General features: G+C 39.8%; 1 protein-coding gene across 4 annotated transcripts; it reads right to left on the bottom strand.

The window, feature by feature from the left end:
* Nucleotides 1-1,005: 1,005 nt before the first annotated feature.
* On the bottom strand, nt 1,006-24,682 carry nsd3 (nuclear receptor binding SET domain protein 3). Of its 4 annotated transcripts, none has more exons than XM_034872974.1 (25): nt 24,253-24,682; nt 21,857-22,707; nt 20,550-20,789; nt 20,302-20,464; nt 20,061-20,215; nt 18,147-18,776; nt 17,906-18,068; nt 17,700-17,800; nt 16,638-16,683; nt 16,382-16,512; nt 15,285-15,410; nt 15,063-15,189; nt 14,778-14,978; nt 12,915-13,094; nt 12,038-12,184; nt 9,203-9,359; nt 8,151-8,353; nt 7,926-8,038; nt 7,695-7,841; nt 7,464-7,586; nt 6,420-6,536; nt 6,182-6,323; nt 5,985-6,091; nt 5,678-5,882; nt 1,006-5,155 (listed from the first exon to the last, which is right to left on the bottom strand). In XM_034872974.1, exons 2-25 carry the CDS (start codon nt 22,661-22,663, stop codon nt 4,890-4,892), a joined length of 4,797 nt encoding a protein of 1,598 aa, XP_034728865.1. In that variant the 5' UTR covers nt 22,664-22,707; nt 24,253-24,682; the 3' UTR covers nt 1,006-4,889. The 4 variants fall into 4 exon arrangements, with proteins under 4 accessions (XP_034728865.1, XP_034728864.1, XP_034728867.1 ...); XM_034872973.1 differs by having other exon boundaries at nt 20,550-20,792; nt 24,253-24,681; XM_034872976.1 differs by having other exon boundaries at nt 12,038-12,061; nt 20,550-20,792; nt 24,253-24,680.
* Between the last annotated feature and the right edge of the window lie 695 nt (nt 24,683-25,377).

Genomic DNA, 25,377 nt, shown 5'->3' with positions numbered 1-25,377 from the left:
ACTGCACTAAGGTCGTCAGTAAATTCATTTGAAAACATAAAATGTGTTTTCCATGGTATTTTATTCTTTCTAAATATCCTTCTATCATGCAGTTACATATGCAACTCTACTCATTAATATACAATTATATCCGCATTCTATAAAGCAGAAGCCGTAATAAATTTCAGTTTCTATAAGTCCATATGGACATTACCAAAAAAAGGAAAAAGGCTTATTTTGTAATGCGTATTTATAAAGTAATCAGTGAAACTTAGTTGAAGTAAATTACTCTTAAAATGTATCCACATTTTATGATACTTCTGTTTTCATTGTATCTTATGACTGTATCTCGTATAATATGTTATTTGAAGGATTTTTTGTGGAAAATGTGTTTGTTATTGCTGGACATTCTGTAACTAATAATTACAATATTACTCAATTTGTGTCACGTATTTATACCATATTCTTTGGTTTTATACTGCACACTATCCTCTAATAAAACTGAGCTTTCTGTTTGCCCACAAGGGTTTAAAAAAAACACAAACACAGGTTTCTAGTTCTTCATTCAAAATGCACTAGAGTAGAAAATTTAGTTCTCTATAAACCTGAAATAGTCGTGTAGGTAATTGTAGCTGCCTTGACATGTGGATACAAAAAGCCACGTCACGTTACTGCCATCTAGAAGAATAGAATGTCTATTTTACCATCAATTAAAGTTCTAATTTCTCAAAGTGCAGTAGTTTAAAGTTGCTTTGATGACATTGATGCAAATGTGAATGTTCTGAGACTTCACAGTATACATTAATGCATTGCAATGAATGCACCTTGGTAGGTGGAGGTAGTTTTAATTAATTAATTTAGGTAATTTAGGTAAATCCCACAGCATTAACACAAAAAAGATTGTTTTATTTCTAAGCTTTGAATTAATATAATTCCAATTTGTATTGGTTTTAATCAAGTTTCAATTTTATTTCAAAGAAGTTAATTGGAACTTTTAAAATAAATCCCATACAGTGAGAGCGTTTTACTGAGACAGAGTACAGCTTTATTAAAGTCAAACTTCAGGCATTTCTGAACTCTTCAAACTCAACTTTAGAATGAAAAAGGACAGAATCAATATTCTCAAATAAAAAGACAGTCATGTACAAAAAGAGTGTCATCTCAACAGTCACACACACATTTAGAAGCAGAATTGTACAGGCAAAAAGAGCACGCCACAGTAACATGATTCTATGCAAGTTCAATGCAAACTATTTACAAGTTCTTCAACAATATGCAGTAACACAGGTGGAACAGTAATCAACATGGTATTTTGTGTTCATCCACGTTTTAATTGAAGCAACACCAAGAGAGATAGATATGACCCCAGTTAGAGTTTATGTAAGAAATTGTACTACGAGTAAAAAAAGAGATGAGTGCTCATGAAGGTGAATGTATTTATTTATTCAAACACTATTTCTGCTCTGACAGCATGTCAATTAAAAGAGACAGTCGGCAACATTGCACAAAAATCAAAAGAAGTCTCATTGAACCAAAACGTACCCGTTTCACATACAAGGGAGGGCGGGTCCATCCTTAATTTAAGTGTATATAAAAAATAATAATCCTTGACATATAAGGGTCACTTAAATGATAAACATGCTGTCTCTTTAAAAAATGTGGCACTATAGTGAGAATAAACCAACAGAACTTACACATCAAAGGATATTCTAAGTGAAGGAAATGATCCATGTTGGGACAAATAAATGAGTTATAGAAAATACTGCTGCTGTATTATCTGAGAAGAGCAGAATAGGATCAACTGGCACAAAGTAAGTTGTGATCATGTGATTTGCAGGTGAAAAACAAAGGCCGTGCTGAAAAATAATAAAGGAACACAAAGACAAAACACTGGCATTGAAGACTGATGTTGAAAGCATGCATTTCAGCTGAACAAGTTACCTTAAAATAAAAAAGACTTGGCTTTAAGAACAGTTATATAGTCACAAATCATCAGTTAGACATTTTTTCTGAAACCACAAACACAAAAGTGTAGAATGCCTGCTGTCAGATAAACACATTTATGTATCTGGTGTCCAAAAACCCCATTAATAAAATTTAAAAAGGAAAGAAATTTGTTGAGTTTGTTAAGTTTAGACATGCAAACCATTTTGAGTTTGTAAGTGAGTAAAAGTGACTTAATGATGGACCTACTTGATAGGGAAGAAGTGTTGAAGTTGCCCTTATTCATACAACTGACTAATGAACAAATGTGCGTCTCTGAATGTGAAGTTTGGCAAATTTGGGAGCAACAACAAATCAGGAAGTTTAGTCTTTTTTCAGGAATCCACATAAAAAGGCTTCCTGAAAAGGGTTGGTAATAACCAAAAAACAACAGAGTCAGAACCATTAAGATATTAAATTTGTGCCCAAATATGGCATAAATAATACAGAAAAAGAAGTCCAAGTCTTTTTTTCAGAATTCTTTAACCAATTAAGTGCATGTCTTACTTAGTCTACCCTCATTGATATAAGTGGGATGGACCAGAGTCAACACCTACAACAGTTTCAACCAAAACGGAACATTAAAACTTTAATGAACGTAGAATGTAATGCAGGACTGTTTTATTAGACTGCATTAGTTGTAGCTAGGTCTTCCTAACAAACTGGAGACTGAGTGTTTGTACTATTTGCATTCAAAGAAATGATTTGGAAACATTGGCACAGTTTAACCCTGTAGCTGGACTTGAAACAAGGACCACAATGGGGCAGAAAACACACAGTCATGTAACCGGGGTAGAATCACAAGCATAAACTTCCTTGAGTACAGGCTTAAAAAAAAAAAAAAAGCACAAAAACTTCTGAAACTTTACATTCCTATATTTAACTGCTTCACACTGCTATCAACACTTATTACAGTGAGTCACGATACAGGTCAATGAGCAGCGGCTGTTACCAAAGTGTGGAATCATTACACCAAATGTATATTGAAAACAAACGTACGCAATGACTAAATACAGATATATCATGTAAAACTCCCTATGTTTCTTTTTAAATAGTCTATTTCACTTTGTCCATGTTGGACAGGGAGACAAATTACTGCACTGGTGTTGGAAAAAGAAATTAGTATAAAATGTGGTGCAATAAATACAAAAAATTTGGATTTGACAGATGAGCGATTAAAAACACTGTACAGAAGTTTGTCTTTTTACATCATACTGGACTGGACTGTTGTTATACCATTATGTTTTTATATAAAGCCCAGCCTTGAGGATGTTCTCCAGGTGGTAAATATAAAGAGAAGAAGTGCCCCTTGAGGAAACGTGGACTTTTCTGTACGGAGCTGGGCAGTCATTCCTACTCGTGTCAAAAGAAACAAGATGCATTTAGGCCACTTTCCTCTATTATAAAAAAACAAAACAAAAAAACAAAAACACACGCCCAGCAACTCACCACGTTTCTGACTGAGTGGAAAGTTACAACACAGTTTAAATCCCGACGTTACTACAAGAAGAGGTATCGATTTTGAAACACTTGTCTTATGTTTTTTTTTAAATATACATTTCTGTATATCTATGACCAAGCTAAATTGTGTAGCGACAAGCCGCGTAAAAGTGCTTTTCAGAAAAATTTGGCAAAAAAGAAACTGAAACAAAAACAAGCATCAAAGCGATCACAGTACACAACATTACTGAAATGGACTGCATCTGGGCAGTAGTTACTGCAGCCAGAATCAAACTTAAGGCTGAGTAACAATACTTTAAGACAGCACCAGTCATCACAAGCTGAGCCCCACCATCTACAATACAAATAAACTGTTCAGGGGAAATGTGGGAACAGAACTTTATTGAAAAAAAGAAAAGAAAAAGGATCTGTCTTGTTGTTTAAAAAAGTGTTTCTTTCTTCCAAGAACAACCAGAGAGGCAAGGCTCCGTCCCTCCTGTATTTGCGTACTTTACAATATTATGAGCCAATTATGTACACAATGGCGAGTGAGACTGGCAATATGAAAATCACAAGTACTTCTGTAATGTCATACCATTACACTATATACCATTATATTTCACCTTAATAGGACTATTTTCACAAGGAGGTCTGCGTAATGCTTAACACCTAAACAAACATAATACACCACTCACTGAGATGAAGTGAGAGAATCCGTCTGTAAACATGAACAAACATAGATACTGTATATAATTATATTCATCTATACTCAGAAGTATATTAAAACCATGTCTAAGGAAGGTTGGAATGTAGTGTGGTCCTGAAAACAATTGCACAAAATCTGTCATTTCCACCCTTTTTTTCCTCCAAGAGGAAGAAGAAGAGATAAATACAATGACGGCTTACATCTGGAGTGATGATCCGCTGTGGAGGAGGAGAAAGGCTGGCTCGTCTCGGTGCAGCCATCCTGTGAGTGAGTTGCCGACCACAGCTTACAGCAGGTAAACAAGGAGAGGAGCAGCATGTCGGCGGAGGTTCAGCTTCACACATGCTCCTCCTCCTCTTTGCTCTACATCTCCCTCCACCTCACTCGTTGAGTTTTTCAAAGTGCCAGAATCTGACAACGTGACAACACTTAAAATTTCCACAGCTGTAAAAATTTAAAAAAGAAACATAATGAGGTGGTGGTCTAGGTCCTCCGACGGGCGGAGGTGAGCTGTAGAGAGCGTTTTTAGTGGTGTTTTATGGCAAGAGAGGAGGGAAAACAGCGCACAATGATGCCTGGTCACTTCCCCAGGCGATACTCCAGTTGCTCTCACCACAAATGGCATCAGGGTGTTCATTGGCGTGTCTTGCCATCGCACTGGTCAAAAAGCACTGTGTTCCCTTCTGTCATGCGCTGCTTCAGATCAGAGGTGGGCCGAAGCCCATGAGGCCAATAGGAGTGCACTTTACAGGGAATGAGGTATTGAGGGAGCTGCGGTGTGTCACTCTGAAGCCAGCTGGCCCGCCTCCGGCTCCTCTTTGACGGTGACAGGGCTCAGAGCGGAGAGGCGTGGCTGGGTCGAGCTGGAGTGGGAGCCCAGGGGACTGATGGGGTTGTGACTGGAACAACAGGGGCGGCCTTCAAGGGAGGAGGAGGTGAGTGCCCCCGCCTCGTGTTCCCGGCAGTACGAGCGAGGGCAGAAGTCACAGAGAGATGAGGCCGGGGCACCACAAATGCTGCAGTCGTGCCACGGACATTCCCAGCGACCTGCAGTCAGACATAGAGGTCATTATGGTTTCAAACCTGGGGGTCAGGACCCCCACTAAGAGTCAAATGCTACATCAGGTCCTGAGACAATTAAAAGTACAGAAAAGCATAAAACGTTTTTAGCTCTTGAAAGTCCCTTCTTAATTTACATTTTTTTTAACCTTCAAGTAATATTACATTTTTTCTCAATTATTAATAGATATGCTACTTCCTTAAAAATAAAAAAACAAGGAAAACATTTTTGAACCAGTAAACATAATTCAGCCAGTGACAACCAGGCATTACAATAGACATTGCCTGTTTGGAAGGGTCACAAACCAAAAATGTTGAGTATATTTTAGGAAATGACCTGTTGAAAAAAACTTTGTTGTCTGCTCATTTCCATTTCCAGTGAATAAAAAACACTTGGAAAAAGTGCAGATAGGTACTACTATAGCATGACAGCAGGTATGTTAATCTTCTTTAAAAAGATTTTGACTTAGATTTTAAAAGTAGACACACACACACAAACACACAAACTACCGTATGGCGGTTTGGTAAGGTTGAGACACAGCAGGTGGTACGCTTTTGGACAGTCCTTTCTGTCACACATCACCAGCTCCCCTCCTTCTCCGCAGCAAAAACAGAAGTATTCATGCACGTGTTTGCCTTCCAGCCTCAGCTTCCGCTTCTTAGGCTTCAGCTTGGCGTTCCTGGCCTTCTCCTCTTTTTCCATCACCACAGCACTCTGGAGGAGATATTATAAAACAACAAAATGGTATCAATAAGCTTCCAAAGTCAGGATTCCTCTAGAACTGGAGTCATGACTACAAGACGTTAACGTCCTCACCGTTGGTTGCACCCCGAGGAATCCAGAGCAGTTGTCTGATCCACAGTGGCAAGACGATCTCCTGTTGCCCACACAGTGCAGGTTGTAGTTGAACGTCAGCTCTGTGTCTGCAGGAACACAAGCGAAAAGGTTTACATCAAATAGATCATCTGGCTCGCTCCTAGTGCACATAGCGTATACGTTCCATTTGAACTTACCAGCATCGATATCACAAAGGGTGAAGAGTCCGATGCGAACGTCTCCGTTTACTGTCCACTTCTGCGTTTCACAATTCGGGCTGCAGCTGTGGTTCATAAACCGAGACGAGTTTCCTTTTGGGCCGGCATCTATCACACGATCCTGCGAGGAAAAGTGGCCATAAAGACAGCAGGGTTTAAGACATGTTCGGTGGGGGTCTCTCCACTGTACAATGTCAGTCAGCGTCACTGATGTTACCTTGGTGAGGGTGAGCATGTAGAAGTTGGCCATTTGATTTTCATGGGCACGTTTGATTCGCTGCTGGCACTCCTCTGAGTCGATCACCTCTCCCACATACTCTGTCACAAAGTCACCCTGGAAGAAACGACACACATCACGTTTTAACAGCCACCCTTATTTAAAATTACTTACAAATAGTGAAAAGGGCAGAAATCAATGAACTGAACCCATTTTTCAAAGCCTTGACAGGGACAGTGTGATCTTTAGGTCATTAGGTATTAGCTGGCAGATGAAGGTCATTTTAAACTTAAAAACCAATCAACCAGGGAAAACCATGGTGAAGTTTTATGTATTATTTACATGTCTATAAAGAGCTATAAAATCGGCACCCTAGTCATGTTAAACCTCTCTTTCTGCCACTCGGTCACTAATAAAAGAACAAATGACAGGAAAATTTAACGTCTTGTTTTGGATGAGCATCTTTCTCACTGATATTTGATCACTTTCACATAAGCTCAAAGAAATTGTAACTGCCCCAATGATACCTGAATGCTCTGAGTTTTCATTTAACTACTTGAATGATATTTTTCTCCCCTGGGCTGACTGTCACACTGCAATAAGTTTATTCATCCTAATGTCACTTAGCAAAAGAAAGTTTCCTCCATTTCCTCCACCTTGACTCATAGTCTTCAAATGTAATATAATCAAGAAAATCTTGACCCCGTAGCATGTTGCAAAAAGCACAAATGAACCTTTTTGCCGTTATTGATCTTGTAAATTGCATGAACTTTGTTCTCGGCACTACTTGGATGAAAAGGCATATTAGAGTGCAATGGTGGCTCAGCAGAGAGAGTGGTCATATTGAACATGTAGTATTCCATTTGTGAAATATTCTAGGTTGATTTAGATGTCAAACTTGACTTTTAAATGACTGTTTTGTACATCCGATTATATTATGGGAAGCCGGTCAAAACAAAATACAATTATACATTCACAAATAAAAATTCAATACAGTGACACATTGATGCCGTTTTGCATGAAAGCATTGAGCTCAACACCCACCTTCCTGAGAGCCTGGTTGGTCCTGAGACCCCAGCCACGGCCATCTGTCTTTATCACTTCTGTCTCTGCATACAGCCGCTTGGAAAAGCATTGGTTCTCACAGTTGTCTCCTGCGGGACACACCTAACAACAACATTAAAAGGTAAGAAGTTGTGTGGTGCCATTTCTCCTTTCTGTCTCATAGGTTTTACTGTTCAGGAAATTAGCTAAATAACAAACATGCACACAGACCTGTGGATGACACTCGTACTGCAGCATGCGGTTAAGACATTGAGAATGGAGGCTGCAAGGATGCTCATCTGATGGTCTGCAGTTGCATCGTGGGATTTCGGACAAGTCAGCAACATGCACCTGCACTTTCCCCACTGGTTTGTTGGACTGACACAAGAAAATATCAGTGTAATAAGTAAAAAGACTTATATAATTTTTGGGATCTTTTTCTAAAGTGAGAAATAAGATTACCTTGATGAACTTGTATGGTGGGGGTTTGCGAGAGTTACGTTCCTGCTCTAGAGCCTCCCTGCTCTCCCTTTGCGCCTTGAGCTCCTGAAACCGTCGGGCTGCTTCTTCCAGAGCTAAAACACGCCAACAATATTTCAGAAATTAATAGTTCCAACAGCTATAAAAAAGGATGAAATTGCAACAGATTTGTCTAGAAGTACAGGAGACTTTCTAGACAGAAATTACCTTTCTTGAAGGTTTTGTTGATGTTGATTTGACCAGTGACAAAGTTCTTGTCATTCTCCACGTAGGGGAAGACCCGGCCCTGATTGATCCAATAGTAGTCGTGGGAGCCAAAGAAGAAGACGGGGAAGTCACCGACATCGTGGCGAAGGCTCTGAATGTTTGATGGCACAAGGCGAGGGTTGCAGATCTCCGCTGGCCACCATCTGCGAGGGAAACGGGACGAGGACATTGTAAAGCGAGGACAGAGAAGAGTGTGGTGAAAACATCATAAAACACATCATCTTAAGTTATTATAGCCTGAGGGAAGCATCACACTTGCACCAATGATAATTTTTCAGAATCTGTTTCTTACAATAAAAAATATTTTTACAAGCTCCTGCAAAATCACAGATCTCTGACTTATAAGATTTACATGTTTGTCCAAGAGAAATGCTGTCGTTTTGAGAACATTAAATTCTTCTTAAATGAAAGAGACAGTATTTGTGTCCAATTACCACATTTTTATCCAGTACCATGCCAGCAGACTATTAACTGTGGCATAAATGTTAAAGAGGGAAACAGCACTTCTGTGCTCTCAAGTTCAAGACACTTTATTTGTTCCCCAGTGGGGCAATTTGTTGTGCAGCAGTGTTTATGTCTGTTTGTTTTGAGGTTTGGAAGTTTAAGTTTAAATACTCTGCTCAGTATTTTCTGAATACCTGCATCTATATAATATCACATTGTGTTTCAGTGTGAGGTGCACATCAAATGTGTTGCACTGAACTTAAACAATAAAACTGGTGATATTCCACATTTCTATGTATTCCATATTTCTGTATGTATGCATCTACATATATAAAAATGTATACATTTGTATATCTAATGCTAAGAAATGCCAACAATACATTTGCCCTTTGCTAGCCTATCAGTGCTCCTCAGCCCCAAGCCCATTTGTTCCAACTGAAGACAGAAATCCCTGGTCGATTTTGTATAGAAGATCACCAGAATTATCCTTTAAATGTAACCGTACCACAAACGGACAGTTGCATAACCAACCAGTGCTCTCTGCGTACCTGTAGTTGCCCAGTTTGACCCAGACAATTTGTTTGTAGTGAGGTTTCTTTCCTGCCCTGCAATCACTGCAGGACCACGCCCCCTCCGGCATCTCCATCTCCAGACACTCCGGGTGAAAGGAAGCCGGGCATGTGTCACAGCACAGCAACTTGCCTCCTACATTTGTATGGATGTATATATATATGTGTGTGTGTGTGTGTGTGTGTGTGTGTGTGTGTGTGTGTGTGCATGCGGTGTGGGAAATGGGTATGCAAAAAGAGGAGGAGTGTATGATTAGGTGATGCACCTTAAAACCTGGACAAACTCTGAATCTTATTTGCAGACAAGCCTTATTAAAGTACAAATGCTACAAATTCACCATCAAGTCATGGTTTTCCAACATCTACATTTGTGATATATAAATAGTGTCCTTCTAGTGAAAACATTTTCATCTAAAGCTTACATGGTCATTAGTCTGAAATTAAACTAAGGCCATGTGCTTTTTGCTTAAGTGGAGGCTCCTGTGAGAGCCATACTACATGATAAAGATCATTGTATGGGGTTCTCAGGTCAGTTGCAACTTTCATTGCAGCAGTTATGCCTGTCTGGCAATCAGATTCAGAGCACTGTACCAAGACCAGTCTATGGGAATTACATGCGGCAGCACAGGAATAAAATCAGCCAGAGAGTTAACAATGAATCAGGGTTATACTCAAATAACAAATGACTGGCGAAAAGCAGGCATGCAGTCCTGCCAGTAAAGCAAACTTTTCCCATCACACATATCGCATCCTACATGGACCAGCTTGCATGGAATCATATATTTTATAATATTGCAATTTGTAGTTTTTTTTTTATATACATCACAACTTTAAAAGAGAGTAATTTAACTGTTCTTAACCCTCATGTTTGCGTATCTGTAAACAAATCCACTTTTGATAGACAATGTGTTCCATCCAAGGCAGGTCAAAACTAAAAAAAAAAAAAAGGAGGTGAGCCAAAATTTCATTTCATCTGAAAATTTCAGTCAAAAATAAAACTTAGTTGCAGTCAGCATTAAAAGAGGTGAGGCCTTTCAAATCAAAAACAAGCCCTGAGTGCTGAAGTAAAGAAGCAGAGCGCCTTGAGCAGCAATTAGCTCCACAAACAACAGACAGAACCTGAACTAATCTAGAGCATCCTGCACCATACAGTGGTGGAGATTTGATGAACAATTATATTTTCCTTGCATATTTATCACAACTTTATTGCAGAGATATTTACCCAGATTGATTGTTCATGCACAGCACAAACCAATCTAACAATGGGCCTCGTGCAAGAACCACTCATACGGACAGATTTGTTTTAAGTGGCACGCACAAGTGAATTTAGTTAACTTGTCGCATTGTACTTTCATTGTATTGTTTTTTGTTGTTTTTTTTAGGTACAAATTCATTTCACGAGCCGTCCAGAACTGTTGTACAAGTCATGAACATATAATCCGTCTTTGTCAAAGGAGAGTATTATAATGCCTCAGTCTAAATTAATTTGAAGCTTAAGTATAATGCCAAAATCCACTCAAACATTTATAACTACATAAAGATGAATTACTGAAACAGACCAAAACAACATTGCTTGCCAATTTACTGAGAAGTTTGGAAAGATTTTGTGATTTTATTGGGATATTTTATAAAAATCCTCTGCTGCACCCAATAGTATAACCTAACTATTTTCTCGCCCATCACCATGACATCATGTTACAGATCACTTTGCTTTACCAAGATATTTTTTAGCATTTAACTGCACGTCAAACCATTTCCTCTTTGAAAGTGGAGGTTCCTTCTTGACCTTTGGAAAACATATGCTGTGATAAAGATTCTTAATTCAAGGTTTACTTCCAATGGGACGTCACATTTGACACCAACAGAGAGAGAAAGGGGTTATGTAACCACCTGTCATCACCCAGGTCCAGTGATGACACCTGGGCCAGTTCCACCTGCTGAAGAAGGTTGTGGTTGCCGAAAGCTCCTGGAATAGCTAAGCAAGTGAACTTGGAGTATGGAATTTTTATTACATTGTTATTTCTGTCTCAGTGCAGCACTGCTCTGATGACACATTGCTGGCAGCTGTATTAATACATGTATTTTCTAATTGTTCTGTGTCCTTTAAAATAACTACTGACACTGCTAACTATTTTCTGTTTTCAGACAGATTAACTTGAAGCTTTCTTTTTACTAATTGATAAAAGTTGCCCACAAATAGGCAGAATAAGATTTTATATATTATTTTTATACAACAATTTTGGGGGCATCAATTATGCTAATGATGATGCAGCAAACAGGTGACATTTATCAGGATGAAATGAGCAATGGGCCATTTTCACAGCAGACAATTTTAATTTGTCATATTAAGTAAAGCAGAGGTGATATTAATAACATTAACAACGGCTGTGTCCAAGCCAGTGTGACAGTGACAGCCAGCATGCACAATAGCAGGACACCGAAACTGAAGCAACTTAAATTAAATCATTTTGTTATTTACACCTGTGCTTTTCCCACTGTGACATGTCAAACTGCTGCTATAAATTAGGCTAGTTAAGAAAATTTGACTTCTCAAATGCCCCAGCAAAGAGAGGTTTGGGATAAGACAACAAAACTGTTCTTGCATGAGACCCACTGTTATCTGTTTATGTGTTAGGGAACTTGGGTGAGGTTACTTTGCGCCCCTCTTCACTAAAATTAACTGCATTTTAACCAGTTAATTAACTTTGCACCTCAAGGCTTTGAAATTAAAGATGCATACAAAAAAGGGGGGCAGGCACAACACAAACACAGACCAGTGGGACAAAAGGAGAAAGAGAAAAACTGTTCAGTTACCTTTCCCAACATTCTTTTTGGTAGCTGACGAAGGAGAGGGAATCATAGGTAATTTCAACTCAGCACGATTTGACTCAGTCAGAAGGTAGTGGGACTTATAGGCATATGAACTTAATATGGTGTCAGTAAGGTCTTGCACTAACAGCCCTACACAAGACACACAGGAAGAGACGGGGGTGAGCCGCAGTCAAACTTGAAATTACCCAAAATTTACAAAAAGAGAAAAAACAAACACTAACAGTCTGACACATACACTCTCACACACACAGAAGAAACAAGTAAAACAAAGTTTGTCCCGACACAAAGAGGCCAAACAGTGCACTCAACTTATTGATCAACAGGCAAAACATCATATCTAAAGTGGTTAAAAGTCATAAAAAATGGGTAAATCCTCATCACCATCCAGAACAGATGGGATTGTGTTAAGTGAAGTGCACAGCCTGGATCATTCATAGTATTAGTATTGGGATGGAAAACAACATTTCACAGCTCTGCTATTCATGAACAACAATGCAAAACAGGAAACATGTAATATTAAAAGTTATAAAATGAGTGGTTCAGTTTATGAGGTTTCATTTTTTACACATGAGATGTTACTGCAGTGGTGACTATCAAAAAAGGTTATATTAATTTAAAAAAAAAAAAAAATGAAAAAACTACAATCGTGGAGGGCAAAAGGTCCTGTTGATGCTCCGATGTGAAGTGCAAGTAAAAATAACTGATTTTGAGTTCGTCATAACAACTGAAGCAAAATCATCGAGTGTGGGGAAATTAAGAACTTTTACAATTGTCTGCTCTGTCTGTTCGGGGTCACTACTTAAAATTACGACTGCAAAGAGGAAGGCCGTTGTAGGTGTGTAGAATTGTGAGAGCTTACCTCTGGCACACAGGAAGCACCAGCCCACATTGATGGGGGAAGTGAGGAGGCCGTTCTTCTTGGTGCTGCTGTGGCTGCTGCAGATCATAATGTGATGGGTGAGGGCGACGCTGCCTGCCGCCACGCAGCTGTCTCCTGTGTGATAGGCCACCGGACAGCGGATACAACGCATCAGACGACCTGGACAAGAGGCAGAGGAGTTTGTTTTCAGCTTCAGACTCACTGGTCACTTTAAAACAGGTGTCATGTAGCTGTGATACTGTGTGGCACACATTGAGCTGTGAGAAGTTGCACTCCCAGTAGTAGAGTTTTTATAATGAATCAGGTTCCTTTAAGCGTTCCAGCCGTCATTAAAGGAAAAAAAATGTGATCACTTGGTATTTTCTTTGGTTGCTAAGACAATCAAGACTTTAGTTGAAAAATGTAATTTTTCCTTCCTACTTCATTGTACGACAAAACAACTAAACATTAACAATTGATGTTTTGGACTGGTGGTTTCCAACCTAGGGGTCCAAAAGGTCACAAAATAAATCTGGAGGCTTGTCAGATGTTTAATGGGGTTAAAAATAAAAAACAAAAAATTCTGATACAGGCATTTTTGTGTGAAATATTTATACATTTTTCATTTTTGGGCCTACAAACATTTATTTAAATCAAACAATCTGAGAATGCTCAGACGGGAAATTCTCTGGAACTCACATTGTAAACCTGTGTGGCTTTCACCAGACCAAGCCAAGCTCACTAGATTTGAGACAGAGCATTGGTCTGGGGAGTCTGCTGTATTTTCTCAGCACCAGAGGTGTGACCAACGGGCAACGTTCAAATGACTCTGTATGCAACTGGATAGTCCTTCAACCAATCAGACCAAGGATCCAGGTGAGGTACAAGCGGCAGCGGCATCAACGGGGTTGTTGCGCTTCAGTGGCGTTTGTGGCCGCTATGTTGAATGTAAACAAGTAGCTGCTTGGTCGCTTTTCTATCGCCATCGTGTTTAACCCACCAATAGCGCACCAGGTAGATAAGCCAGTTTGTGATTGGTTCCCGCAAAATTGTGAACTGAAGCAGGAGAATTAAGCGTGTAGGTTTCCAGACCGAGCTGCAGGGCAAAATCAAATCGCAGACAGAGGTTTATCCACTCTAATCTTAAACGTGACAAAAGAACACAAGTAGACAAATGTTTTTATGGTTTCTTTTGGTCACAAGGCAAAAATGTTTGTAAACTGTCTAGATACATTCTGAAGATAAAATAACTAGTTGAAGGTTGTTATTTGAGAAGTCCCTGATGGGTTTCAAGGATCTCTAAATAATTTCCACTCTATCAATTTATGACACAAACCTAAACGTTCCCACACCTCTTCCCTTTTTCAGATGGAACATTTCCAGAAAAGAAAATGCACCATTATCTAAAAGACATTTTCCAGGAGCATGGCAATTGCTTTATTTTTAAATAAAATTAAAATGTATATTTAATTAATATAATTTCTTAAATTAATATAATTTTAATTTATAGAATATAATTCGGAGAAACCGGATATTTGTAGCAAGACTGTGACCAAATGTTTTGCAGAATATTTAGTGCAAGATAGTTTAAGTAGCACATTATATTATTTTTTGCACTTCTCGCTTACATATTCAAACAGGGAAGTACATCCTTGACCCTTGCACCTCTCATTATTAAATTTTTCTGCTATTGCTATTAGACAATAAAATTAGCCAGAAGCCAACATTTTTATGGAAACAGAAAGTTTTGTTTTACATACACTTTCTTCACACTTTGCTGACACCTAGCAATGTCCCAAAGCTTCCATTGCAGACTCAAAAAGGAAATCAGAATAGTTGAAAGCAAAGCAGAGGCTATTTTACCTTTACAGGCTCGCTGCAGGTCTCTCTCCAGGCAGCAGGTAGAGCAGCTATGCTGAGGGCAGCAGAAGCCTCCGTCCGAACTGGTGGTGGTGCCCGGGAGTTTACGGACACAGTCCTTGTGGTAGTAACAACCACATCCAGACACAGAGCAGCGTGTCACTTGACGGCCTGCCGTTTTACAGCTAAAACAAGTATGATTGCCTAGAAAGAAGAAGAGAGTCTGGAATAGCACAGAGTCAAACACAACACATGTAAAACAGTGAAGGTGTGTTCCGATTCGCTCACCATTTCTGCATTCCAAGCAGGTGAATCGGCCTTCAGGTACGGATGTCACACCGAGACAGTCCAGGTGGAACTGTCTGTTGCAGTCACCTTCACACACCACCAAACCTTCTCCGTAAACCTCGCAGATCTACACACATACACAGAGAAAGATGGTTCATATAACTCAATAGCTGTATGCTTTTAAAAGAAAGAGAGTAGAGATAAGTTGTGAGCAGAGCTGACCTGGCAGACGGTGTCTCTCTTGCCGTTGCTGCCATCCTGACGAGACAAGCCAGAGTCCACAGACTGAGTATCTGAAGCATCTGCATCTGCTGCTGCTGGACTGTCAAGACTCTTCCCAAATAAACCCTGATAAAATTAAAAATATAAATTAGGTGTTTTGTGTGAAGGAATGCAGAATTATAAAGCACACGTATGTAAGCCAACCGAGCACCTACTTTTTAAAGTGGGTAAATATCCAGACTTGTAAATGGTTTGATTTGGGCAAAACATTATTATTTTTTTATTGATATACTGTATATTAATGATGTATAAAATAGTAATAAATTCCCATTACAAGTTTCAAGAGCCCATCATGTTTTCAAAAGGCATTCTTTTATCCAACCAATAGCAAAAAAAATTATAATAATAATAAAAAAATAGCTGCACTGTACTTGTGATGTTCTGATACAATTTTTTCTTTCCTGATACCAAGTCCTGAACTTACGTATCGGCCGATATGGAGTACTGATCCAATACCAGCGGGTAAAAAAATACGTATATTTTTATGTGTTTTAACAGCTGTATAGTTCTAACCCTGCATGTATGAATGTGATATGATTGCTATCAGTGTTGTATTGTTAAACTTAGTAAAACATGAAAAACACAAATAATAAATGCCACAGAACCTTCTTTACAGTGAGTTATCACAGAAAAAGAACATAAATAAACTACTAGATTTTCTTCTGGGATAAATTACATGGTATTGGATCTGTGCATAAACTCAAGTACTTGTTGATTTCAGCATTTGAGGCCGAATCTGAGGGATGTTCTGATACTGGTATGAGTATCGGAACATCCCTGGAAATGCACAAATAAAAAAGGCAAATGCATTTATAACAATACATGATAATATATAAAAAAAAGAAGATGATGATGATCAGATGACTGAAAGTTTGTCTTGTAAATGTTAAACAATATGTAGTAGTAGCACTGTGTGCATTCCCTGACCATTGACTCTAGATGTACTGTATGTTTATACATATTTTGTGTGCAGGAGAAAGCCAGTAGTTTCCTCTTGTGTGTTTGTAGGTATTTCTGTACATGTTTTCTAAGTCTACCTGTGGGTCGTTTAGGCCTCTAGAGTCAGAGTCAGACGTGTCTCTGTACTGAGAAGAAGCCATCTCTACATCTGTTGATGCTCTGCTTCGCTTCTTCAGGGGCTTGCAGGCGTCTGAGATCTCACTGGCTCCTAGAAGTTCACATAAGGGGGCAATAAAAAAAGATTTAAAAAAAAAAACTTATTTCACTTATTTAGAAGCGTAAGGAAGTCTCACCAAAGAGGTTTAAAGGAGGCATGGAAGAAGGATCCCCTACCTTTTTGTGAACCAGTCCTCAGTGTGGTCTCAGGAGCCATCTCAGCCTGTGAGGAGGTTAAACATGGCAGTTTAGATTAGTATGTTTCCAATGTTGATTCAGGCGATAGCACATTAGTATATAGCAAGTATGTGTCTGTTTACACCAGTAAAATGTAAGGAAATAAAGTTGTTTACCAGCCGCGACAGCCACACTGGTACGTGGTGTGTGTGTGTGTGTGTGTGTGTGTGTGTGTGTGTGTGTGTGTGTGTGTGTGTGTGTGTGTGTGTGTGTGTGTGTTCAATACAAAAGTTCAAACAGACACCTGTTCATTACAGCTAAGAATATTATTGTCCCAAGTACTAATAAGCAAATAATTTAAAAATAAATTATCAAAAAAAGATAGATGTGATATACTGTATAGATACATGATTATTTAAATTACAATTATTTTTTAAATGCCTAAAAAAAGAACATCTACCATTGTGTAAATTTTTCCAGCAGAATCAAACTGTTTTACAAGATACTTAGTATATCAGTATTTGTGGTCATATTCTCAGTCTCAAACCAGCAAACAAGCTCAACCATGTAATGATACTATTCTTGAACACACTTTAAGAACAAATAGTACTGGGACCACTACAGAAAATTACAAATGAACATATCCAGGGTTTTATATTATAGCCAACAACTTGGCCACAATTTATTACATTGTTCATGGTCGAGCCATATACAAGGTTCAACCCTGTCTAGTTTCCTTACAGCAGGGGTGTCAGGCGGCACCCTAATATTTAAATTGCTGATCAAACTAGTGAATCTTGTTTATTTTGCATCTATCCACATCCAATTTCTTCAGAAAGGTTTCCTAAGTTAATGTTACATTGCATCAGTGTTCCTAGCAATGTTTTTTAGCTTTGCCTTTAGCAAATGCCTTGTTAGAATCATTTGCGGGGAGGAGAATCGTGAAAATGGGTTTGAACCAAGAAAACCCCTAGCCATACTCTTGTGTTATTTTTTATTTATTTTTTTAACCACAGCGCTGTTTTTGGTCTAAACACCAGGTCATCTGTAGAGGACTGATACCTGTTCCTTTTTGGTTTTCTTCTTGGGGACAGGATCGTTGCCTCTCTCTGACTCAGACCTGCTCCTGACTGACCGCCGCTGCAGCTTCCTCTCCTGAGAACCTGAAAACCCCCCAAAACCTACTGAGATGCATCGCTTACTGACTTTTTAAACATGTCAAATATTCATCAAAACACCACAATCTGCCGGTCTGGTTTTTTACAAACCATGTGGACTACTGTGGTGTGATCCAGGAGAGGAGGTCTGCTGCATTCCTCCCTCCTCACTCCGCCTACTGGCAGGGGAGCCTCTCCTCTCCTCCCCCTCTTCCTCCCCTTCGTCCCCGTCATCCTCCTCCTCTGGACTGGGTTCAGGTTTAGCTCTGCTGTCCTGTTTAAAGCATCACAATTTCAGCATCCTTACACGACACCTCAGGATTTACATTTTGTAGTCATAAGTTACACAAACCTCAGGGGAACAGTATCCCAGGTCGGGCTGCCGGGCCTCTCTCTCCACTGTCTCCTCCTTCTCTTCTTCTTGTTCTTTTTTTGGAGAGGCAGCAGCTTTTTTCTGCAAGAGAGGCCAATCACACTTTGTGATCTCAACATTTAGCCTCTTCATGGTGATGGAGAGAGGCAGCAGCTTCCTTGCAGCTGCTGTTTTCCAGGCCCTGACTGGTGGCGGCGAGTCCTGCTGTACTCTTGCATCACGACCTGCGCTCTGTTTTGGGGAACTGGTTTTACCCTGGTCCCCCCTCTGGTTCTTTTCTTCATTTGAGGCCTGGGAGTTTGTGTTGTCATCTGTGTTTGAAACACTACACTGTCTGCGTGGCAGCAGCCTTCGTGGCGGCTGCTCTCTCTCTGGTGACTTCACTCCTCCCTCATCCTTTTTACAAGTTGAGCCACTGGAGCGCCGGTTTCGTTTCTCAGCTCTAATGCTGGGTTTCTTGCTGGACGTGCCTTCATGTGGGTCTGGATCGACGTAGATGAAGGTGTAGTTGTCAATTCGCTCCTGCCGGGTCATCACAAAGGCGTCCTCAGCGTGGCCCACACCCACCTCCCACTGAGAACGCTCCCGCTGAGGGATCGGCTTCAGGAGCTGGAGAAGAAATCATCAAACACATACAATCAGTGAAAATCATTTAACTGAATTTCCCTCAGATTAAATTGTTGTGTTCTGCTGTCAGACGACACTGCTCACCATAAGTTACCATAATGATATAAATCAGGGGTGTTCAAGGATTTTAGCTGAAAGAGAGACGTAGAAGGGACCCCCAACTACTGTACATATACTGTATAAAATGAAGTTGCATGTTAAATGTCTATAAATATTTTATTTTTACATTGTGTTTTAATGTTTAACATACATGTTGAGGGCACAGTGACTCCTTAAGTTTAACTCTATCATAGTTGCTATCTTACCTATAGTAAGCTATCTTACTATATGGACTATGGGCAAAAATTAGCAATTTACTACAACCTGGCACAAGACATCTATTAATGATTTGCGGGCACTGTCCCTGTTTAAATAAATAAATTACAATGAGTAAATTAAATTCCCAGGGCCATCCAACTCTTTAATAACACACAAAGGGTTAAAGACAGAAATGGACTTTTCAGCATGAGCATGTCTGATGATTGAAAATGGGTGTCCTTAAAAGGCTGGATTTTCCTAAATTTTTTGAATTAAGGCATTAAGATCAAATTCCAAAAGATGTTTTTTTTTCCTTTATTTAATCAACTTCAGCATGGATGTGTAAACGTTCACAAGCCACTGTAGGCAGTTTTAAGTAAGGCAAACTTAATGTCAATTTTGGCAACCACAAGCTGATGCCTGGTTGCCAAGCTGGCAACTACTTTAAAACGTTAGTGTTGAGCCCTGAATGGGAATTTAGGAAAATAAATTGTTGTACAATGAATCTAGATTTATTTTGTTTTGTATAGCCGACATCTTCTAATCCCACAAGGGATGAGCTCTGTGTTGGCATAACATACTTATAAGTAACTAAATGTATTCATGTGCTCTGATTGGATGATATAAATAAATAGGCAATATTGAAAATAAAACAGTAAAATAAATAATGGGCTATATAATACAATGTCATTTTTATGTTACCCCTAAAGTCCAATCAGTCCTGTATCAATCTACCAATACTGTAATCTTTTTCTATATCTGTTATATATATCACAAACACAAAACTGGGCTCCTACTCTTATTTTTATATTATACTGCATACATTTCAAATAAATGAAGTCAAATTTAAACGTAATTCTTGATTTAAAAATTCATAATAATAAACTTGGGTTTAATGATTAATATGCCTACATGCCTACTTTATACTGAATCTGTCTGAAAACATTTCTTAGGCGCATTCATACTTACTTTGCTCTTTTCTACAGGATTTGTGGCCTTACGCAAAGTCTCAGCCTGAAGGTCATCAAACTGTTGCTTTCCCTGGTACAGGACTATCCTCTTCTCATGGATCCAAGCCCGCTCAGCGACACTGCCAAAGAACTGGACGTGATACTCCCTGTGACCTGCACAGAGACAGAGAAAGGAAAGCAAGCTGTGGCGTTTATGTCCTCACACATGCATACGTCTGTGAAAGAAAACAGGCCCATACCTCTGGTGTTGATGCGAGTATGGACCTTCATCTGTGGGTCAGAGGAGACCATGCAGGGCCACCAGGGGTAGGTGCCCACCTTGGACCACACCAGATCTCCTATTACAAACTCCTTACAGAAGCCCGTCTCCTGGATCACTGATGGATGATGGACTTTTGGAACCTAAACAGAAACATGAATGACTCACTGGTCTGCTTTCAAAATCCAAACAATTATGTCTACTACAGTCTAACAGCCATGCTCTTGCCTTCGGTGTCTTTGGTTCAGTTTTTATAACAGTCTTCTGAGGCTTCTCTTTCTGAGCTGGCGGTGTTTCTATTGGCTGGGGCTGGATGTGGATGTCCTCTGTCTGCTCCATGTTACCTGCCTCTGCTTGGCTCTGGTCCAGGTTCTGTTCCTGGACCTGCAGCCTCACACTCTTTTTCCTCTTCTCCTTCTTCCTCTCATGTCTGCGCTGCATCTGAGTGGCCTCATTCTTCTGAGACTCCTTCTGAAGAGTAGAAAATAGAAAAAACAAAACAGTGGTGGTAAGAAATCCGTTAACTTTTTTCTTTTAAATAAAAAGGTACTTCAAAAAAGGATCTCTCTGCCTGCTGAAATCTAAACTCCCTCAGATATCCATTATTTTGGACAATTAAGAGTAAATCAAGATGTACACAGTCTAACAATTCAATGTGAATCTAATAGGACAGATAGATACCAGCTAACAGATAGACAGGATAGAATCGACTTCTATTTAGAATGTAACATCATCTTTTAGTGGGTCAGTATAGACTGCCTTGTAATTTTGTGCAAGGTATGCTGTTGTTTGTATGTAGAGCTGAAACATAATTAGGAGAAACAGAAAATTATTTAGCAACATTTTTCAAGGAGAAATGCCAAACTGCTGGATCTAGCCTCTAAAATGTTAAAAATATGTCCTACACGGCCTTAGATGAAACTGAATATATCTTTGGCTTAAGAGCTATTATTTGGACAATTTGAAGACGCTACCTTGGACTCCAGGAACTTTAACGGGCATGCTTCAATATTTTGCAGACAGACAATACAAATATGCAAAGACAAAAGCAAGGTTCACATACTGTACATGTTGAGATTAATACTTTGGTCCTAATAAAAGCATGCATGCAGAGCAAAGAAAGGCTTATGCTTTCATTGATGAACACTGTGAAATGTGGTTAAAAGCTTAAACAATAGGTGCGCCTTGAGTTAAAAAATGAATGACTGAAGAGGCTCTTCATATAGCAATACGGATTACTTTCATCATCTATTTATCTGACGATTGTTTTCTCAAGAAGTTGATTGTTCATTCATTTTCATTCATGAAAAATCACTTCACAATGAACTTGATATAAAACCAAGTGAAAAAAATCAAGTGTCATACCCCTCTTAAGTGAATTACAGGAATGAAAATGTAAAGATATAAAAATCAAGGTCACAACTGAGATGTCTTCAGTGATAGATAAAGACCTCTGTGTGTATGTGTGTGTGTGTGTGTGTGTGTGTGTGTGTGTGTGTGTGTGTGTGTGTGTAGCTCAGACATGCACACATTACCTGCAGTTCCTGCAGCAGGTCCCCACAGAGCGCAGATTCAAACAGCTCTTTCCCATTCTGGTACGTCTTTATGATCTTCAGCTTGATCTCGGGAGAACTGGTTTTTTTCAGCACCCCACCAGGTGTATTGGACATGGCGTGGGAGGATTGAGAAGAAGGGGTACTGTCCACAAGGGAGGGGGGTGGACTGGAGGAAGGCAAGATTAGTGGGGGAGGAGGGGGGAGAGTGTGGGTCATGATGTGAGGTGTATGGTGCATGTGGTGCTGGGCGGGCAGTGGCGGCGGCGGAGGACTCTGTGGGTGGGTTTGTATATGAGGTGGGTTTGAGTTGAAGTGGTGCGCGTGGTGGTGGTGATGAGGCTGATGATGATGGTGGTGGAGGTGTGGGTGATGTGTGGGCAGAGGGGGGGACACAGGAGACAAAGGTCTCTCCTGGAGACCCGGGCCTCTCAGGACCGTCCCCTCCCCCGGCATGAGACTGTGATCACCGTAGCTCCGTATGGCCCCGTAGCCATTAGCCGAGCCGTTGGGGAACTGCGAGTACATGGAGAACTTGGCCTGCGGCTCGTACATGCCCAGACCAGGCGGGTAGCCGTTGGTGACCTGCGACATGTCCTCCGAGGCTGGCGGCGGGTAGGAAAACTCTGCATCCAAGGCAGCATCGTAGGAGGGACCACCATCCTCGCCTGGATCACTGCCGGTGTCACAGGTGCCTTCCTGTCTGATGTTGGCTGAGTCAATGAGCTGAGGGGGTTGCTGAATTGTATTTCCCATGATCCCTTGCATGAAAGAGAAGGAGAAATCCATTGTTGGGCTCCTGCATCCTTAACTGTCTTTTTCTTTGACTGGACCTGTTGACAGAGGTATATGCAATTAAATGAGACGCAGGTATGCTCTGATTAACTACACACTGTTTTCCATTAAACGCAAATATATTCAGGAGCACAATATAATAGGAATTTTTAAAACCAGATTTTGAATCAAACTATAAAAACGCAACATCCCTGGTTTGCCTCCAACAAGGGACCATTGCGGCATGCCATACTTCATCCAATGTAACCTCAGCTCCTTATGAACTCAAGAGCTCAAATGTGATTTTTTTGTGTGTGTCTTCTATAATAATAAACTGAATATCTATAAAGTAAATAAATAAAAGTTTCGGACTGTTTGTCAGACAAAACTAGCAATTTAATTATGGTTACTTGGCCTATAAGGAATTTGATGGGCCTTTTCACAATTTCATTGACGAAATTATAAAGCCATGTAATGGAATAGTTTGGAGATTGTTATTTAAAAAAATAGTGTTAACTCTTAATTTCTTGACGGACAATAAATGGCCGGACAAACTCTTTCCATAAAACAGACAAATCCTCATCTATAAATCATCATTAATTATCTTTAACCTGCTCGCAAAACACATCTAAAATTCCAGGCAGCTTGTAGAGGTGAATGAGAAGTATCCTCCTGGATAGCCAACTGTGTAATGTCATTTAGGGTTTTTATTTCAGCAACTCTTAAACACATGGCGTCCTGCAATCAAAAACAAAACAAAGAGCAGCTACCAGTTCCTCGTCTACCCTCTTATCCTTAAACACTTTTTCTATGTATTATGATTCATTAATCAGGTAAAAAGTGTTGAAGCTTGCACACTCAATGGACTAAGCCAATGATTGTGGTTTCATTTGTTCACACAGTAACATTAACGTTACTCAGGCTTGCCCAGCGTTGGCAAAGGTGGATAACGGTAATGTAAACATCCATAAAAGGTGTCAACTAACGATCACAAGCTACCTATAACGACTTGTGTTGTTATTTTAGGGTTTATATTTGTTGTGGTAAACATTAATACCTGCTTCTAACTGTGAAAAAACCGACTGCGCAGACAAGAAATGTTTCACTGAATGATATTATAGCGTTCTACGATGTTAGGCTAAAGCTACCTGGCATCAAAAGGGATTTGTCTTGAAAAACACATGGACCTTTAACCGTTAGAAAACACACAAGACCAGGGGAGTTCGACCGTTTGTCTTTAGACACACACAACTAACCGTTCACAGTTATCATTTATCCGTTATTACACATGGAAGAAGAAGAAGAAAGGGGAAGCTAATGTTGGCTAGGCTAACGTTCCATTGCCAACATGGCTGCCTTTGCCCTTTTAAATCAAATTGTCTAGCGTGATTATACCTCCATCACTGGCAGCTTGGGGAGATATGTGTCTGAAAATAAGCTATTTAAGACCCCGAAAATCGGTCCGAGCTAAGACAGAGAGAGGGGGACAACGAGATGCAGCAGCTAAGGCAAACACGCTAAAGAGGAGAGCAAATGAGCAGCACAGATTTTGATGCCGAGTCGATAGATGCAGGGAAATATATATTCAAACAAAATATCAATACCTTCAGCGTGTCCCATTCTAAACACATACACCAGCCAGCAACGTTTCCTCGTTTAATATATAAGAAGAAAAAAGTCAAAACAATGCTGTAATATTGAAAAAGCGCAGGCCTTTTCCTTTTTCGTTTTAACGCAATTCTCAACAGAGAGGAGGAGGGGGTGTTACGCTATCTGGTCGCTGCCCAATCCCAAAGCTTGGCTCTTCCTCAGAGTAGGGACTGGAGTCTTTAGTAGAATGCTACAAATAGATATGTCCAATTCTCGGCCTCCTCTTGTCTGCAGTATTCTACATAACAATAATCATAATAATTATCTCTAGCCCCTTCTTTCTCTGGTTTAACAAAAGCACCCTGCTTTTTTTTACTCCAGGCCTGGTGGTTGGTCTCTCATGCAGCTCAGCGCCAAAATCACCGGAGAGGTTATTAGTAGCACTTCGGGATGTGTAGTTTACTACTGATGGCATGAAAAGAATGTGGACACAAAAGGAGGTAGAGGAACCACTGTAATACAAGTCACACCTGCAATGAATGAGGACATGTAGGTGTCATGTTTCATTTTGAGGAGGAGGATAACATAAAATATAAAAATGGAAATATTTTTTAAATATTTTTAAATTTAAAGGATGAAGGATTTGAACAGTATTGAATACTTGTTTTGATTATTTTTAATTCATCCTGAGCACAACGCGATGTGCAGATACTGTAGTTACGTTTGCACCAGCGTCTTTGATTGGCTTATAAACGCCTCCTCGCCTGATCTCGCTAAGAGGAGGGGGAAACTAAAGACCTCTCACACCGCCTCCATTTCCCGGTACCACAATCGTTGTAGTCTATAGTGGCCACCACAAAGGTATTTGGACAATATTAACACAGTACAATACAGTACATTTCTAATAAGGCTATTTATGTGATAGTAGCATACTACGCTGAACAATAATCTTACGGACCTCCAAAAGATTATTGTTGACCTTGGAAACAGTAGTTTGACAAAAAACAAAAAGGCTTAACTCCAGGGTTTTTCTAAGACTTTCAACTGTTTCTGTGGCATCTTCCTTTTATGTCCACAATGCCAGCACATTAAACACATTAAAGCCCATTCCAAGCTCTGTCCACTTACCCACATCAATA

This window comes from Etheostoma cragini, chromosome 5 (genome assembly GCF_013103735.1).
Source record: "Etheostoma cragini isolate CJK2018 chromosome 5, CSU_Ecrag_1.0, whole genome shotgun sequence".
Classification (NCBI taxonomy): domain Eukaryota; kingdom Metazoa; phylum Chordata; class Actinopteri; order Perciformes; family Percidae; genus Etheostoma; species Etheostoma cragini.
This window is presented reverse-complemented; position numbering and strand designations above follow the sequence as displayed.